The 18,970-nt window shown below is 42.9% G+C and overlaps 1 protein-coding gene across 1 annotated transcript in view; it reads left to right on the top strand.

Moving 5' to 3' along the window:
- Positions 1-18,970, top strand: part of UBAC2 (UBA domain containing 2) — a 154,987-nt gene that overhangs the window by 13,029 nt on the left and 122,988 nt on the right. Inside the window, exons 2-4 of the mRNA XM_012926824.3 lie at positions 9,130-9,257; positions 13,212-13,331; positions 13,998-14,107. Of these exons, the coding sequence (XP_012782278.2) occupies positions 9,130-9,257; positions 13,212-13,331; positions 13,998-14,107 (358 nt within the window). The remainder of the gene's footprint in view (positions 1-9,129; positions 9,258-13,211; positions 13,332-13,997; positions 14,108-18,970) is intronic.

Raw genomic sequence — 18,970 nt, 5'->3', positions numbered from 1 at the left:
GGGATTTGCCGAGAGGGGATTACACGGGAAGTACTTTTATTATTAGCACAGTCCCTAACATCAAGTAACCCACTATTTTAAGACAATACAGTCACCCAAGCTTGATGGTATTCATTGCAACAAAGAAGTGACCATGTACCTAAGTCATACATGAGAGAAATAAGAAGAGGAGAATGACTAAAAATGAAATCTTCAATGTTAGTGTTTCCTCTATTTTTAAAAATTTTTGAAAAAGTTACTTACTTGAACACTGAGTGATAGGGAGGGAGGGAGACAGGGTAAGGAAGAGATAGATTTTCATCCTGATTCGTTCCTTAATTGACTGCAGAGCTAGGGCTGGCCTAGGCTGAAGCCAGGAGCCTTAAACACTGAGTCTCTCACTGGCTGGCAGGGAGCAGGGACCCAAGCATTTGGGCCATCTTCTGCTTTCCCAGGTATGTTAGCAGGCAGTTGGTTTCAAAGAGGAGCAGCTGGGACTCAAACTAGTGTTCCAGTATGGGATGCCAACATAACTCACTGTGCTTCAACACAGGCCCCAGACTTTGACATTTTACATTATTTTTGCTATAGCGGTTTTGCAGTTTTACTCTTAGATTAATCCATGGTGTATTACTCTCAGAATTCGTAGCAACCTTGCTTTGAAAGATGGAAGAGCCTCTTGCAGAGAAGTGACTTTTTAGCTTTCCTTCTGCTCATGGCTTGGACTCCCTATACCTGACTCTGTTGGCAAGCAGGCAGGAAGAATGGTAGTAAATGGTCTCATCTCAACATGTAAACCTTTTGCTTGAATTAGCAAACTAAAAATATTTGTAGTTGTTTGACTAGACTGTCAGAAAAAAATTGAATTCTTACACAAGCATATCAGCTTCTTGTATCATTCTTAATATTTTCATACTTTCAAAAACATACTCAGGGCTGGTGTTATCACATAGTGGGTAAAGCTGCTGCCTGCCAAGCTGGCATTCCGTATAGGCACCAGTTAAAGTCTGGCTTTTCCACTTTCAATCCAGCTCCCTGCCAATATACCTGGGAAGAATGCAGGGCACTGCCCAAGTGCTTGGACCCTGCACGTGGCAGACCTGTATGCATCCCCTGGTTCCTGGCCTAGGTCTGACTTAGCCATTTGGGGATTGGCCAGTGGATGGAAGATCTCTTTCTGTCTTTTTCTCCTTCTCTCTTTGTAAATCTGCCTTTCAAATAAATAAATCTTTACAAAATATACTTATGTGTTTTTTGATAAAAGGTATATGATAATACCAGTAGGAATATTGTATACTTTCTGTTTAGGAGTATTTTTCTAAATCATGACATATTTTTCTAACCTATTTTTAAAAGATTTATTTATTTATTTACTTATTGGAAAGTTAGATTTGCAGAGAGTAGAGACAGAAAGATGTTCCATCTGCTGTTTCACTCCCCAAATGGCTACAACAGCCAGTGGTAACCCGATCTGAAGCCAGGAGCCAGAAACTTCTTCCAGGTATGCCATGCAGGTACAGGGTCCCAAGACTTTGGGTTGTTCTTGACTGTTTTCCCACGCCACAAGCAGGGAGCTGGATGGGAAGTGGAGCAGCCGGGGTATGGACTGGTACCTATATGGGATACCAGTGCATGTGGTCTTCTTGTATCTCCATTAACAGTTACATTTGCTTTTGCTATACAGGGCACCTGTTTGACTTCTGTTAGTGCAGTTTGTGAGTCTGTATATCTTTCTCCTGAACTCCACCTTGCAGGTTACAATCCCTTTGTGGAATTGCATGGCAGTGCAACATGCAACACAGTTGTATCTGTGGTTGATGCCCATGTTTATCCTGGTTCTGCCTGGGTGTCTTTCTAGCCATGATGTCAGACATATGCCCTGTCCTGTGTGCACAGACTCAGCTCTTCTTTAAAGGCTTATTTTTATTGCAACGTCAGATATACAGAGAGGAGGAGAGACAGAGAAGAAGTTCTTTTATCAGTGATTTCACTCCCCAAGCGGCTGCAGTGGCTAGAGTTGAGCCAATCCAAAGCCAGGAGCTGGGAACTTCTTCCAGGTCTCCCATGCAGGTGCAGGATCCCAAGGCTTTGGGCTGTCCTCAGCTGCTTTCCCTTTCCATAAACAGGAAGCTGGAAGGGAAGTGGAGCAGCCAGAACACAAACTGGTGCCTCTCTGTGATGCCTGTGCTTGCAGTCAGAGTAGCTAAATGAGCCATTGTGCCGGCCCCAAATCGTGGCTTTCCCAGGAGAATCCTGACGAGGAAGCAGTCAAACCAGTGGCTATCGGGAGGTGGAAATGGTATAGCAAAGAGCAGTCAGGAGCAAAGGTCATGGCCACCATTTTGGGGAGTCTCAGGGTGTTTGGCTTGTTGACTCCATAGAGCCAAGGAACAATGACACTTTTTTATTAAGAAGGTTATTATTATTACTGTTTTGAGAAAGTCCGTTGCAGCGTTAGCAGAAAAAGCTAGAATGCTTTCCTAGAGGTCTTTGCTGCGGTGACAATGGTCCTGCTCAGTCCTTCTGTCAGGCAGTCATTTGGTAGCCACCTTCCAGTCCTGCTTGGGCTTGTTTTGCTTCCCCAGTCTTAACCAATCTGGAAAAGGCATTCCTTTCCTTTAGTGAAGAACATTTAAAAAGCTGAAGCCATGGGGCTGGTCTGCCAGTGGCTTAGTTTCAGGAATAAACTCAGGGGCTCGTGTCATCACCTGCAAAAATGTTTTGCCCATGATGGAACACATGTTCAGAAAACTTTTATTTTCAGGTTTAATTCCACTTTCCATAAACTTTTTAAAGTTTCTTGGTACATGCCAAGTTTCTTGGCATTCTAGGTATGGGAGCGTAACAGGGAGCTAGACAGGTAATGGCCATGCCTTTGTAGGATTTATGTTATCGTGCAGGAGATGGACAAATGAATGAATAAAGAATCCTTTTTCACATTTTTAAACATTCATTTTGTTTATTGAGAGAGAATGTGCATGTGTGTGTGGGATAGAGAGACAACCCCTCATTGGCTAGTTCTCTATCCAGATGGCCAGGAGCTGAGAATTCCATCTGAGTCACTGTGTTGGTGGCCAAGACCTATAACTTGAGCCACTGCCCTCTGCCCTCTTCTCTCCCTTCCCCCTCAGGATGTGCATTAGCAAGACATTGGAACATTCTGATAGGGGATGCTGGCATCCCACCTGATGTCCTAACTGACCACTGTGCAAGCCCCAGCCTCAAGAGCTCGCAGATGGTGAAACATGCTGTGAAGCAAAGCAGGGTGAGCTCAAGGGCAGTGAGGGAGCCATGGAAGACTGCTCTCAGGGGAATGAAAATGAGCCAGATGTGGGACCATCGTGGGCAGAGGAGGTAGCAAGTGTAACGACCGTGTGCTGGTGGTAGTGCTAGGAGCCAAGTGGGACACATAAAATCCTCTTTAGTTGAGAAGTGTTCAGTGAGTAGCAGTGAGGGTAGACCAGGTACCCTGCTCACTGCTCAGCAGCTGTTCTGCCTTATGAATTGACTGGCAAAAAACAAACCAACCAACCAAACAGCAACAACAAAAAAGGTTTCACAGAGTAGGTAGATAATCAGGATGAGAATAAGGTTACCTAGTACGTTTTAGTCCTATTACTGGTGTACTGAGTGATGCTGATTGACTTGCTCAGCATTTCCAGGATAAACTTGATTTGGTCATGACACACAGTTGTGCTCTGGGTGCCTGCAGGGTGTTGGCTCTAAGACCCTGTACAATGCCAAAATCCTTTGGATAGGATGATGTCTTGCGTGCCTATATCCCAGGCATATCTGTCCTTATGCTTTAAGTCAGCTCACTGTATAGTCCACTGTAGACACTTTGTAAATAGTTGTTATAATGTATTGGTTAGGGTATAGACAAGGGAAAAATCTGCATGTTCAGTACTGTGCTTCCCTTTCCATCCATGGTTGTTAAATCCTTGGCTAGAGAACCCACTGATGTCTGGGGCTCATTGTATTATTCATGTTATGTAATGCTGGATTTAATTGGGTAGTGTTTTGATGAGCAGTTTGTTTCTGTGTTCATCAGGGTGTTGACTGTGTGTATGTTTTCCTTTTAGTATTTCTGGTTTTAGTAACAGTGTACTGTTGGCTTCATTGAAATAGTTGGGAAGTGTTTCTATGTGAGTCTGTGTGGAATTGTTCTTCGTTTTTCTTTAAATGTTGGTGTAATTCTTCAGGGAAGCTTTCAGGCTTGGAATTTTCTTTGTTGGAAGGCATTGAACTATGAATATGTGAGTGCAGGGTCCCAAGGCCTTGGACAATCCTCTACCACCTTCCGAGGCCAAAGCAGGGAGCTGGATGGAAGTGGAGCAGCTGGGATATGAATCAGCAGTGCCCACACGGGATCCGGCGCAAGCAAGGCGAGGACCTCAGCCACTAAGCTACTGCTCCAAGCCCCCTAAACTTATTTTTAATATTATTTTTTTAAAAAATAAATATTTTAGTCATGCTAGGAAGTACATAAGACAATTTTAGCTAGTTTTGAAGTTATTTCTATTGAAAGAGTGACAAAGAGAGAGAGAGAATAACTTGTATTCCACTGGATCGCTAACCAGCTGGGCTAGATGGAAACTAGGAGCCTAGAGCTCTGTCTGGATCTGTTATGTAAGTTGTAGGTCTCTAAGCATCCTATGTTTTCTTAGGTGCTTTAGCAGGGAGCTGTATTGGAAGTGGAGCAACTAGGACTCGAACCAGTGCTCTGATGCTGACATTGCTGGTGGCAGTTTGACTTCTTGTACCACAAAATCAGCCCTGGGCCCAGCACAGTAGCCTAGTGACTTAAGTCCTCGCCTTGCACGTGCTGGGATCTCATGTAGTCACTAGTTCTAATTCCCATAAGTCCTACCTCTCATCCAGCTCCCTGACTGTGGCCTGGGAAAGCAGTTGAGGATGGCCCAAAGCCTTGGGACCCTATACCTGCTTGGGAGACCTGAAAGAGGCTCCTAACTCCTGGCTTCGGATTGGCACAGTTTCGGCCATTGCGGCTGCTTGGGGAATGAATCAAGTGATGGAAGATCTTCCTCTCTGTCTCTCCTCCTCTGTGTATATCTGACTTTCCAATAAAAATAAAAAATTATATTTAAAAAGAAAAATAAGCTCTGTATTGTGATGATTTTGAAGTGTACAGCCCAGTGGTATCCACAGAATAATCCTAATGTCCTTCCAGAGCCTTTGGGTTGTGTAGTGATATCCTCTTCTTCATTTTTGATTTTTGTTTTTAAATTTATGTTTGTTCTACTCCAATGTTTGTTTAAAGGTTTTTTTTTAAAGATTTCTTTATTTTTGTTGGAAAGGCAGATTTACAGAGAGAAGGAGAGATAGAGAACAAAGATCTATCCACTGATTCACTCCCCAAATGACCACCATGGCTGGAGCTGAGCTGATCCGAAGCTAGGAGCCGGAAGTTTCTTCTGGATCTCCCACACTAGTGTAGGGTCCCAAGACTTTGGGCCATCCTCCCTTGCTTTCCCAGGCCACAGGCAGGGAGCTGATGGAAAGTAGAGCAACTGGGACATTAACCTGCACCCATGTGGGATCCTTGGGCTTGGAGGTTTAAGATTAGCCAGTTGAGCAATGCACCGGCCCCTTAAATATTTACTTATTTCTTAGGCCCGGCGTGGTAGCTTGGCAGTTAAGGTCCTTGCCTTACACATGCCAGGATTCCATATGCGCACCGCTTCATGCCTCTGCGGTCCCACTTCCCATCCAGCACCTTGCCTGTGGCCTGGGAAAGCAGTAGAGGATGGCTCAAAGCATTGGGATCCTGTACCTGTGTAGAAGACTCAGAAGAGGCTCCTGGATCCTGGCTTCAAATCAGCACAGCTCCAGCCATTGTGACTGCTTGGGGAGTGAATTATCAGACAGAAGATCTTCCTCTGTCTCTCCTCCTCTCTGTATATTTGACTTTGCAATAAAAATAAATCTTTAAAAAATGTACTTATTTGTCTGAAAGGCAGAATCACAAGTGAGAGAGTGAGAAAGACACACACAGGAGATTTCAACCTTCACTCTCTAAGTGACCTCTGCAACTGTGCTGGGTCAGGCCATTGCCAGCAGATTGGAACCTCATCTCGGTCTCCTGTATGAGAGCCAAGGACTCAAATCCTTGAGCAATCATGGCTGTTTTTTAGTTGCCTTAGCTGGGAGCTTGACCAGAAGCATAGCGCAGCCAGGACATGAACTGGTGCTCCAATATGGCCTTCTCCCATATGGCATGTTGTAGACACTAGCTCAGCATGCTGTGTCACAATGCCAGCCCCTCTCCTTCATTTCTTTTTAAAGATCGATTTATTTATTTGAAAGAGTTAGAGAGAAATCGTCACACACACAGATGAGAGAGAGAAAGAGAGATGAGAGAGAGAGAGAGAAAGAGATGAGAGAGAGAGAGAGAGAATATAAATCTTCCATTGCTGGTTTACTTCCCGATGCCTGCAGTGACATGGGAGGGAGGGAAGGACAGAGGGAAAGAAGAAGGAAGGGAGGGAAGCAGGGAGAGAAGGAGGGAGGGACAGACAGACTGCGACTTTATCCTCTGCTTCACTCCCCCAAATGGCTGCAGTAGCAAGGGCTAGTCAGGCCGAAGCCAAAAAGTAGGCGCTCCACCGAGGTCTTCCATGTGTGCAGGGGTCCAAGTATACCTGGTCATCTGCTGCTGCTTTCTTTGGGGCATTAGCATGGAACTGGATTGACAGTGGAGCATGTGGGATGCTGGCATTGCAGACTGCAAGGTAACCAGCTGACCCCTATTTAAGTATTTTTTGACCATCTGATTTTGTCCTCAGTGGCTGTATTTTAAGGACAAGAAAATAACAAGCCCTTAAACACTTTCACAGATGTGTTAAACAGTGTGTGTAATATGATATTGATAGTATAACATTAAAACTATTGTATAGACTCTAGGATAAAGCACAAAGGTAAATGTTAATATTTAAGTAGAAAAAACAAAAACAGACCTTAAGGAAAAATCCCTGAGGTGGTCAGTTGTTAAATTTGAAATGGAAATATCATTATGAGTCATGATTTCAAAAATGTAAGATCTGAGAAGCTGTGACACCCAGAACTACACATCTGGTGCCCAGATTTGGTTTCTGAAGCTGATTTCCTACCAGGGCCACTGTGAGCAGTGCTAGGTGGGGTGTGGAGATGGCAGGTGAGCCAGGAATGTGCTGAGAGAGGATGGGTGTATGGGGTGGGCAGAGCAAGGTCCTGGTGGGCCGTGGTTAAAGGGATCCTGATGGGATGGTTGGAGCACTTAAAAAAAAAGAAAAAGAATGCAGGTCTAAATGATTGTGACACACTGAATTAGTTAAGGGCCGTGAGGACAGATTGGTACTCAAATAGGAGAACAAACACAAGAATGAAAGTAGTGGTAGAATGATCCGAATCACCCCGTGTAGCCCCAGTATAGCAAGTGGAGATCTTCAGTGAAGCCAAAACCACACTTTTTTCTAAGTGTGACATATTTCCTAATAGGAGGATGAGACAAAAAAAAAAAAAAAAATGACAGAAAGGGAGGGCAGGGCTTTATGTTTTAGAATAAGCTTAAAAAAAAAAAGTAAGTATCCTCTTCTCTCATGGAAACTTCGTTTGGCTTTTGCAAATAAACCTACTGGTGGTATGTGGGTTCCCAGGACTGGCCTTTTGGAACCAGGAGCATGGCACAGTTGTTCCCAGGGCCATGTACATTGCAGTGGGCTTCCTGGAGGTGGAGTCCCTTTCTGGATCCCCTGTGCTGTGCACGCTTCATATCACCCTCAGAGCAGCTCTGAGCATTTAAGACCCAAAGCTCTTCAAATGGTCCATGGGAAACGAGGTACAAGATAAGTTTATTTGGCAAGCCCAGGAGGGAAAGGAGAGGCCACCCAGATGTCACACAGTAGGAAATGGTCTTGGATAAGGAAAAGCTGACATTCTGTTTTTGGGAAAAAAATGGAAAACCTGGAAGTGGAATTGGTGTGGTGTGGTGGTGTGTTGTGCAGTGAGTTGTGCTCACTGTGGGAGCGCTGTGAGTCCGGCAGTCCTGTGCTGCTCCAGCTCCCTGCTGATGGCCTCAGGCCTGGGGCCCTGGGAGCCAGTGGAACACCTGAATGGGACTCTGGGTTCCTGATTTCTGCCTGGCCAGGCCCTTCCTGGTCCTTGTGGCCACTGGGCCTGGGCTAGAGGATGCAAGAGCTCTCTCCTGGCTCTTTCAGCCAAATTAAAATAAATATTTTTTAGAGAGTTATTTATTTTATTTGAAAGGCAGACTTTTGAAGAGGAGAGAGGGTGAGAAAGAGAAAGAATCTTCTACCCACTGGTTCACTCCCCAGATGGCCATAATGGCCAGAATTGAGCTATTCCAAACTTAGGAAACAGGAGCTTCTTCCAAATTTCCCACATGGGTGCACAGTCTCAAGGCTTTCGGCCACCTGCTGCTTTCCCAGACCACAAGCAGGGAGCTGGATGAGAAGTGGGACAGCCGGGACACGAACTGGTGCTCATTTGGGATGCCAACACTGCATGTGGAGGATTAGCCTAAAGTGAAAAGCTGAAACAAAATGCAACTTGCTTCTTTCTGTTTACATCAAGAGTGGGGAAAAGTTTTATGCTGTTTCTAAAATATTCCGGGTATGGTGGATAGTATCCTGGTCTCGTCCTGCCAGGCGGAGGGTTGCATGAGGGAGCAGTGGCCTTTGTGGAGCTGCTCTAAGTGCCAAGCTGAGGGCACACAGGCAGTCATGGAGCACCGACTTGGCCTCCGGGTCATGGGCAGGGGCACCCCTCAAGGCCATGGCGTTAGCATTGTCAACCCCTGTAATTTTTTTTTTCTTGAACATATTTGCGTGTGTGGGTCTCCTGCACACTCAGGAGCTGGCTAGGGGATCCTCTCAAGTAATGGCGTTTTGTGGAAGGTACTGGATGTGGTCCCCTCTCAGAGCCACCTGACCCCGAGGCCCCGGCAGGAAATCCACTGTGTCTGGGGTCTCTTGCTCTTCTGGTTCTACAGGTGGATGTTTTGAAAAAATGATAGAAAGTTTCTGACCGATGTCTGCATTCTGACTGAGAAGTGAATTCTCTCCCTTTTCACCCATGAGCTGCTTAGAGTCTAGGAACAGTCCTTCTGAAAGGGTTCCTTTTTCCTTGCAGACAAGGCACCTCTGTCCAAGAGCCTCCTGCTGGTCCCCAGTGCCCTGTCCCTTCTGCTGGCTCTGCTGCTGCCTCACTGCCAGAAGTTCTTTGTCTATGACCTGCAGGCCGTCAAGAACGACTTCCAGGTGAGTTCCGCCTCCTCAGCCTGCCTCTGCACCCTTTATTCTAGATTTACCCTCTTTTTCTGGCCAAGTATTCATCTTGTAAAGTCCCTGGTGTTTTAAAAAGCACTCTTTGTCAGAGAATAAATTTTGCAGGTATATTGATTGATATTTTTAGCCATGCAGATTGTAATGAAGCACTTGGCACATCTGTTTCCTTTTTACTCTTTATTCATGAAAATGAGATTTGTAATTGCAAGAACATTTTTATGTAATGTGAAATTGTTTTTAAGGAGAAGTATGCATACTTAACATTTACAAGAGTCTCAGATAGAATATTTGATTAGATAATCTAAGGTCTTTGAGCTGGAACGGATTTGAATTTATGATTATTTTTAGAGTAGTGGTTAAGCCAGGTAGGAAATTGGTTTTTTGAGTTTTTGCTGCGGGGAAGAGAGCCTGGTGCTGTCACGATGACCTCACTGACTGTGCTAGAGCTAGTTGGGCGGTCCCTGCCCACTCTGCTGGGTAGCCTGCCACCCTGTCTGTGTCCAGTGCTTGATTAGAACCTAATGCATTAATCCTTGTTTTGGGCACTGACCTCTTCATAGTGACGTGACCAGTGCCGTTGCTCAGTTTGGCTTCCCCCGATCCTTGAGGTCTTTTGGAGACCGTGTGCTGTTCTCTCCCAGGATTACGCTACAGCTTGTATTATTTCAGTTTGTGTAAATCAGTGACTCTCAACCCTGGCAGCATGTCATAATCATTTAAAAAAGAGATAAGTTACTATGTCTTGTGTATTTGTGAATTCCTTAAAACATTTTATTAATGTAAGAGCAATTTAAAATATTTCATTATGTGTGATTTTTAAAATATTTTTGTATAAAATATTTATAATTCTATTTTCCATGAGCTTTGTTGGAGTTCCCACATGTATCTGTGTGTGTCTCTCTCTGTGTGTGCGTACATATATAATATACGTACACATATTTATATGCACCCAGGACCACCCAGAGTCTAATGGCAGAGAGCTGGACATTGGTCCGTTTTGTTTTTTTTTAAGGTTTATTTATTTATTTTGAAAGTTATAGATAGAACTGGAGAGAGAAATCTTCCATCCACTGCTTTACTCTTCAGATGGCCAAATGGCTAGCTCTGGGCCAGGCTAAAGCTAGCAGCTAGAACCTTTGTCTGGGCCTCCCATTTGGGTAGCAGGGATATAAGTACTTGAACCATCTTGTGCTGCTTTTCCCAGACCATTAGCAGGGAGCTGACTTGGAAGTGGAGCAGCCAGGATGTGGATCAGTATCCAAAAGGGAAGGCTGTAACTACAGTTGGCAGTGTTAACGGCTACAGCGTAGCACTGCTCCCCTGCCTTGCCCTTTCTTTGAGTTTTCTTTATTATTTGAAAGGTAGAACTGGGGGGGGGGGAATGAGAAACAGAGAAAAAGATGTCTTCTGTCCGCTGTTTCGCTCCCCAGATGATTACAATAGCTGGCGTTTGGATAGTGCAAAGCCAGAAGTCTAGCACTCTGGCTCTCCCACATGGATGGCAGGGGCTCACGCACTTGGGCCATCTTTCGTTACTTTTCCAAGTGCATTAGCAGAGAACTGGATTGGAAATAGAACAGCCGGAACTTGGACTGGCGCTCTTGTGGGATGTTGGCATTGTGGTTGGAGTTGAACCCACTCTGTCACAGTGCTTTAAAATGATCCCCAGGGACTCTCGTGTCAGGCCAACAGCGAGCCTTGTGAGTTGCTGTGACAAGGAATAGGTTGGTGCCTTCTTGATTTCTGAGGTAATTGGACTGTCTGGCTCAGGATAGTTTGGGCATCTGTGCTTTGTAAGTGCTGAACTCCTTAAAAGGAAGACGGCTCTGTCCAGCAGTGTGAGTAACCACACCTTCCTGCTAGAGGCTTGGAGGAAGTTCCCAGTGTGCACTTGTAAGAGCTGCCGCAGAGATAAGGAGGAGTTTCATTTCTGCGTGGGGGAACCTAACACACGCACCCACACACCCACATACCCACACACGCGTGCACGTGCATGCACGTGACACACATGAAATCTTCAGATAACTGAATGAGGAGGGTCAGTGCAGGGTGAGGTGGCCCTGGGGAGCGTTAGGGATGTAACTTCTCAGTTTGGTCTCAAAGGAAAAAAAAAGACTGTTAATTAGCATTAAAGAAAATAAAGGGCATTTTACTTCTGAAAGCAGTATGAACTGAGCCCCATGGGAGTACAGTGTGGGCAGTGCAGTGCAGGCCGGGTTTCCAGGAGGGCCAGCTCGGGAAGGGCTGTTGCTGAGGCTCTGAGTGAAGGCAGGAAGCTGGTCTGCAGCTCTCTTTTTGTTTGTTGATTGTATGCTAGTAATAGATTTTTAGGGGATCAGGCATTGTGAAACGTAAAGGTTCTTTCTTAAACACAAAAATTTTCCTTTATATAAAACCCAAAGAAACAAACAAAAATCATAGTGTGGGGATTCTGTTAAAGTAATTTGGTGCAGTTTAGTTATTGCAGTCTTGATTCTCAATCCCTGGATGTTCGTAGTGGCTCCCTGGGCTTGCCTGCAGGTCTTCCATTATGGTGTTAAATGTAAGGAAGGAGGACTTGGAACTGCCATTTCTGATTTTTTAATGTCGCTGTAGCTTGTCACTTTCCAAATGTGAGTTGTCACATTTGATATGTAGAGGGTAGTGTATGCTGGCTGAAGGTTTCAGTGTGAGTTGGGATTTCTGGGGGAAGTAAGAGGCTTGGAGTTCCCTCTTGTGTGACACGTGTGTGCCCATGACATGGTACCTTTTTTGCTTCACCCCAGCTGCTATGGCCTCAGCCCAGGCTTGCAAGCAGGCCCCCTGATTCTGTTGGGCTGGCAGCAAGAGTGGAGTCTGCTGGCCATGGCTGACCCATGTGCTAGAGCACCAACCGTGGATATTCTGCCTGGTCTCTAGCTCGGAGCAGATGGGCAGGCATGCCACAGTCAGCGTTCTCAATTGTGTTCTGACTTTTCTTGTCCTAGGTTGTCTGACTTTATACCAGTGCAGTACTTTCTCTGTGCTGCTTCTTCCTTATCTTGAGGCAGGGTTTGTGTCACATATAGTCATAGCAGCATCATTTACAATAGCCAGCAGGTGAAAGCAACCCTAGCATCCGACGCCCCATGAGTCGATGAGCAGGATGTGGTCCACGCATATGATGGAATGTTATTCAGCCATAAAAGAGTCTGAGATTCTGATACATATTTCAGTGTGAACCTTGAAAGCATTGTGCAAACTGAAATAAGCCAGAATGAAAGGACCAGTATTGTGTGAGCCCACTTAAAGGAGATACATAAACAAATTCAGATGTGTAGTAGAATAGTGTTAACCAGAGGTCCAAGGGAGACAGATTGTGGAATTACGGAGTTAATATTTGTTTTACAAACCTCATCAATTAACTATGAAGGGACAGGTGCCAGTCCGAAGGTACAACTGGCTGATCTTCCACCTGCAAGCACTGGCATCCCATATCGGTGCTGGTTTATATCTCACATGCTCTGCTTGCAATACAGCTTGGAGGACGGCCCAAGGCCTTGGGATCCTGTACGGAAGTGGGAGACCTAGAGGAGGCTCATTGGTCCCGGCTTCAGACCCGCTCAGCTCCAGCTTTGTGGCCATCTGGGGAGTGAACCAATGGATGGAAGAACTTTTTCTGTGTCTCTGCTTCTCTTTGTAAATCTGACTTTGCAATAAAAAAAATAAAGCTTTTAAAAAATGCAAGCCCTTTTAAGTGCTCTTTGTTCTATTGGTAAAAAGAATTTTAGAAGTGTTGAACTTGTGTCTTAGAGAAGACACAGATTTAATTTTTCTTGTAAATATTCTTTATGATTTTGTTTAGAGCATGAAAAAAGCAGCAGTGTAAAGTGAACATTGTAAATTTGCTCAGGAAGAGCCCTGAACGTGTATCACTCGTAGTCATTGTTCCTGTTTTTCTCCACCTAGATTTGGAGGTTGATTTGTGGAAGAATAATTTGCCTTGATCTGAAAGACACTTTTTGCAGTAGTTTACTTATTTATAATTTTAGAATATTTGAAAGAAGATATGGAAGCAGAAAATTTGCAGTAAGTTTTTCTGTATTTTGCCTTTACTACTTAGGTTAATAGAAAAAAATAGATTTTTTTTCTCTTGATTACATAAGTTTTATTTTATTAAACTTGTTGATTATTTGTAATTATCTTTTCAGTTGCATGGTCCTGTATCTAATTTACGGTGTGGCTATTAATCAATTCAAAAATTTAATTTATTAGCATAATAAATTATGACAATAATTATAAGTAATATTAGATTGAGTAGTTAATAAAAGTTTTAATTAGAACTTGCATTTTAATACAATTCTGTTCATTTATTTTGCTTCATGGCTTAGGTATTACTTGTTGAGAATATTTCTTGCCATAATGCCATCTCTTTAACATAGAGCAATTACAGAAAGTAATGCATTTGGACAATGTGATTTTGCTCCCTGATTTTGATAAGTGTGTCCTAATAAAAAGAATTCAGACAAGTAACATGAGAATACTTCAGGAAATTCATGGAAAAATAGAGTTAAAAGAAAAATTTATTCTGGTGGAAAAACTTTATAGACACATCTGCAGTTTTTCATTATATGAAATTTGTGTGAACTTTTTTTTGAAGGAAAAAGCATGCCTAGACTGGTTCTAACTAGATAAGGAGTGGTTTGCCTCTAGGAGGTTCATCTCACTACATTTTTTCCTGTTTTATCTTTTCAGTCCTTTTTGCTGGGTTCCTGGGTTTTGTCAGCCTTGTTTGACCTTGTTCTTGTGGAAGCTATGAAGTATTCATTTGGTATCACTGCAGCCAGTAATTTGCCTTCTGGATTGTAAGTAGTTTTGAAGATTGACTTAATTCAAAACCCTTAGATGTAATTGAAAGCATTCATGTACGTTAAAGGCAATCAAAGAATGTTTTAAAACTTTAGATGCAATAAATTGGTTTTATGTGCAAAAAAATCCAGTGTATGATTAACATTTAAGTCCTCAAGATGGAATTCATATTGTATTAAGAGTAAAATTTTGACTTTGTAATTTTATGAACAACTAAGCACAATGATTAGGATAAAGTAAATTTGTTTGAAATCAAGTTTCTGAAGAATTTTTGAAAAATTTTTTTTATTGTTCAAAATTTTGTCTGTTTGAAAGGCAAAAGTCAGAGACAGAGAGAGCTGGTGGTCCCATCTGCCAGACCATTCTCCAGATGTGTGTTGCTGTTGCTTGGCGAGCCGGCAGGGGTGCTGGGAGCCAGGAACTCTGTCCAGGTCTCCCAGGTGGTGGCAGGAACAGCATCAACCTGAGCTGGCAGCCCAGGGTCGGCACTGGGGGAAGCTGTAGTCCGCAGTAGAGGCAGGGACAGAAACCAAGCCCTATGATAGAGGATATGGTATTGTAACTGCGAGGCCAACAATCTGTTGCAAGAGTTTTTGTTTTGTTTTGTTTCTGAAGCTGATGGTGTTTATAAACCTGTATCAAAGATAAAACACAGCCAGTATGTAGGTTCCAGCTTTGTAGTCAACCTGACTCAGCTCAGTGGCCAGGTTGGCTCAGGAGCATATGTGTTTCCTATTGTGTTGGTCTGCTTTAAAAACATACAGCTTGAGTATTAGAATTTGAAGTAACTGGTGTCTAGGGGCAGAGTTGTTAGCAGATATTAATGGCCTTACAGCATCTCTGAATTAAGTATATGAGACCATCACTGGAAAATGAAACAGTATGAAATATTCTGTCTCATTTCCCAATTACGTACCTTGAGCCTTAAAATTCTGTAACTTGAACCTCAAAAAAAATTTTAAGTACATGTGGCTGTTATTTTTGTTATTTTTTGATAACTATTAGGCTAATGTGTTTATCTTGATTCAAATTTACTTTGCTTAGTTTAGAAACACATATAATGTTGCAGAGTGGATATTTGGCCTAGTACATGGCCTGCTGGTTTGGATACTCACAGCCTGTATCACATTGCCTTGGCTGAAGTCCAGGCTTCACTCCCAACTCCAGCTTCCTGCTGATGTGCTCAGGTGATGTGCAGGTAGTTGGGTCTCTGCTGCTCATATGGGGCCTCTGGATTGAGTTCCTAACTCCCAGCACTGGCTATTGTGGACCTTTGAGAAGTAGACCAGCAGATGGGAGCGCTGTGTTGACCTGCCTTTCAAATAGATAAGAATAAATAACTAGCATTCTAATAGCTTTCTGGCTTACATTGATGTGATTTACAGTGTTGTTGTCCATAGTAGGATTTGCCAAATCGCAGTTAAAACAGATATCCATAAATTCCAACCTTTAACTATTTCATTAATGTACTATTATAAATATTATTTGCGTGAAAATGCTGAAGTTCTGTGACAGAATTGTCAGGCAGTTTTTGTTGGGTTCCACAGGTTGGGACTATCATTAGACTGAGAAGTTTGACTCTTCTGCTGTTGTGGAAAGCAGTGTAGTTGTCAGGAGTGATTCCAAGATGATTCAGAAAGCACAGCCTTGTTAAATCAGTTTTTCCTGAAACTTGTCCAGCCAGGACAGTCTATTTTGGTTCTCAGTAAGTTCTGTGGTGTTTTAGAAGCGCCTTTGTGCGTGTTGTCTGTGTTCGAGTACATGTGGGGGATGAGTAAGCAGCATGGTCTTTGCTCCTTATTTGTGTTGTCCCCCAGTCTGGTGACTTACATTTTTCTACTATACAGAGTAGGATATAGTAAAACTTTCACATTAATATATTTTATTATTGAATCATATCAAATGATATGCAAAAAGGGGATTAATACATGTTTGATTTTCATGGGAATATTTTTACCTGAAGTGAAATAATTTTACCTAGGGAATAATTTACCTATGGAAATCTTGGTAACAAGAGTTGGAAACTTGCATAAATTCAAAACTTAACGGTATTCCTGTTGAGAACCAATGTGAATGTGAATTCATCTGTTCTCTGAGAATGTATCTCTCTTCCTTTGCAAATCACAGAATATGATAATGAGTATTTAAAATCTTGACTTTCTTGAACATAGACTTCTTAGGCTATAAGTCTTTATCATAGTAAATAAACTTTTAATTGTTAAAATACATCTTTTTTATTTTTTTGCAGTTTGCAAAAGTTTCAGAAGTTCAAGAAAGATTACTTTTAGACACTGCTTTAAATTTTACAGTGTTTTTTATGTAACATCTATTTATCTTTCCCATTAATGCCAAATTTGCCTGCATCCTTTTTTTTTTAAACCACTCTTTACTTTCTACCTGTTGTGCTCCTTCTTCACCCCACCACCAATAAACCTCTTCTTAAGGTCCCTACTAACCACCTGATTTCTAAAGCCACACATTACCTGGTTTGATCTTTCCCTGGCCTACCAAGTGCTCGTTACCTTTCCTTATTGCTGGAGGCTACCAGCTGTCTTGAGCCCGGAGTACCCTCTCTCTGTTTTTGTCCTCAATTCCTATTCTGCTGCTCCCAAGCCTACACCCAGTGGTTTCTAGGAACTGTTTTGTCCACTGCCATAACTTCAAATACATCTGTTGTTGATTTCGAAGCTCTTTACTTCCAGCCCATGTTACTCCCTGATCTTTCTAGAGTCTTACTTCTTAGTGACATCTAGAAAAGAATGTTTTCTTTTCAAATGACGCAAAGAAAATTCAGAAGTTGTGGTCTCCTTTCTCTCTCCTTTCTTCCCCTCCTCCCTCTGTCCTACATATTTTAGTCTGTGGCATTTCCATATGCTTAGTCATCTGACCTGGAAACCTTTCCTTCTCTTGTCAACGGTGCAGGCCACGTAATGTTGTTAATTCAAAGTGAACTTTTTCCTTCTTTACTTCTGCTGTTATTATCCCAGTTTGAACTTTGAGGTTTTCTTTGTTCATTTTGCAGTCATTCTCTGGCTAGTCTTCCTGTCAGTTTCAAAGCATTTTGTGCAGTGCTGCCAGATGTTGTTTTGCTAAGATCCAGGTTTGATGGTGATACCAGTCCTCATGTGAAAACCTTTATATCGTTCTTTCCTTCACGCCAAAGCTCAGACTCCTGCTGCCTGCCTTGTGGCACCTGTGCCGGCCGCACTCAGCGGTATGGAATTGCAGGGATAGCCTGGCCTTTGCATCACACACACCCGACTGGAGAGCCCAGCTCTGCCCTTTAATGCTCGTGTGGGATCTTGAGCAAGTTACTTCTTTCAAGTTCTGTGTCCTGAATTCTGTTTGTAGATGACCCCTGTGAGCCCACTGAGGTCAATGCTAGGATCTTGGCAGCAGCACCCTCTTCCCCCCAGGATGCTGGGTTTCTTCCTGCTTTCCAAACCCAGCAGTCTAACAAACATCCAGTTTTGTAGGCCTCTTCTCCATTGTCCTCCAGGTTTCTCAACATGCTTTGTATTTGCATTCTTTTTTTTTTTTTAGATTTATTTTATTTTCATTACAAAGTCAGATATACAGAGAAGAGGAGAGACAGAGAGGAAGATCTCCCATCTGATGATTCACTCCTCAAGTGACTGAAATGGCTGGAGCTGAGCCAATCCGAAGCCAGGAACCAGGAACCTCCTCCAGGTCTCCCACACGGGTGCAGGGTCCCAAGGATCTGAGCCGTCCTCGACTGCTTTCCCAGACCACAAGCAGGGAGCTGGATGGGAAGTGGAGCTGCCGGGATTAGAACCGGCGCCCATATGGGATCCCGGGGCTTTCAAGGCGAGGACTTTAGCTGCTAGGCCACAATGCTGGACCCTGTATTTGCATTCTTGTGCCTGCTTGGCTGGTTTCTGCTCACTCGCGCGTGTGTTCTCTCTCTCTCTCTCTCTCTCTCTCTCTCTCTCTCTCTCTCCCTTTAGCAGGGTTGATTGTCCTTTTATATGTTAAGCAAGTTTATTAGTATCCCTGTTAGTATTTATTAATTGCATTGCCACTATTGTTATGGGTGCTTTCTACACCTCCCTCTTTGAGAGAGAACCAAGTTTTATATTATGTATATGTTGCTATATACTTAATAATATGGCAGGGATAACCTTGATTATAGTGTAAGCTCAATCAGACCGTAAGGTAAGGTCATTGGACCATATGTAGACTTGTTCAGTTTTTTCAAGTGCTTTGCAAAGAACCTAAGACAATCATTGCTGTTATTTAAATTCAAAATTATAACCATCAGGATTTGAAAGTAAAGATAGCTCCATTATTGAAAACTACATATATTAAGTACTTCTAGTAATTCATGCCTGTTACATATTTGTCCTATTATTTTTGTTGTTATTTGCATATGAATATTATATAATTTTCCAGAATCAACCTCACTGTTCGCCACCCTCCCTTCAGCACTGTGGAATTTTGAATTTTTACCAGTCAGGTTAAAATATGTCTCATTATAGTGCTAGATAATTTTTTGATAAAGCTTGTAGATTATAATTTTATTGTTAGAACTATGACATAAGTTTTTGCTGTGAGGCTTTGTTTTATTCTTTGTAATCCCATAGGTAACTCCTCTTAATAAGAAAGACAATTACGTGCAGTTTTCCATTTGATAAATTATATAAGCATAGGTCTCAGTATAGTTGAGAGTAGGCCGTGGAAACTTTAAGATTGGTAGAAAATGAAATGAAAATATGAACTTTTGAAATTAATGTATGTGAAGAGCCAGTGCCTTGGTATATCAAGCTAAACCTCTAGCTGTGGCCCCAGTATTCCATATGGGCACCGGTTTGAGTTCTAGCTGCTCCACTTCTGATCCA

Source organism: Ochotona princeps, chromosome 12 (assembly GCF_030435755.1).
Source record: "Ochotona princeps isolate mOchPri1 chromosome 12, mOchPri1.hap1, whole genome shotgun sequence".
NCBI classification, from domain to species: Eukaryota; Metazoa; Chordata; class Mammalia; order Lagomorpha; family Ochotonidae; genus Ochotona; species Ochotona princeps.
This window is presented reverse-complemented; position numbering and strand designations above follow the sequence as displayed.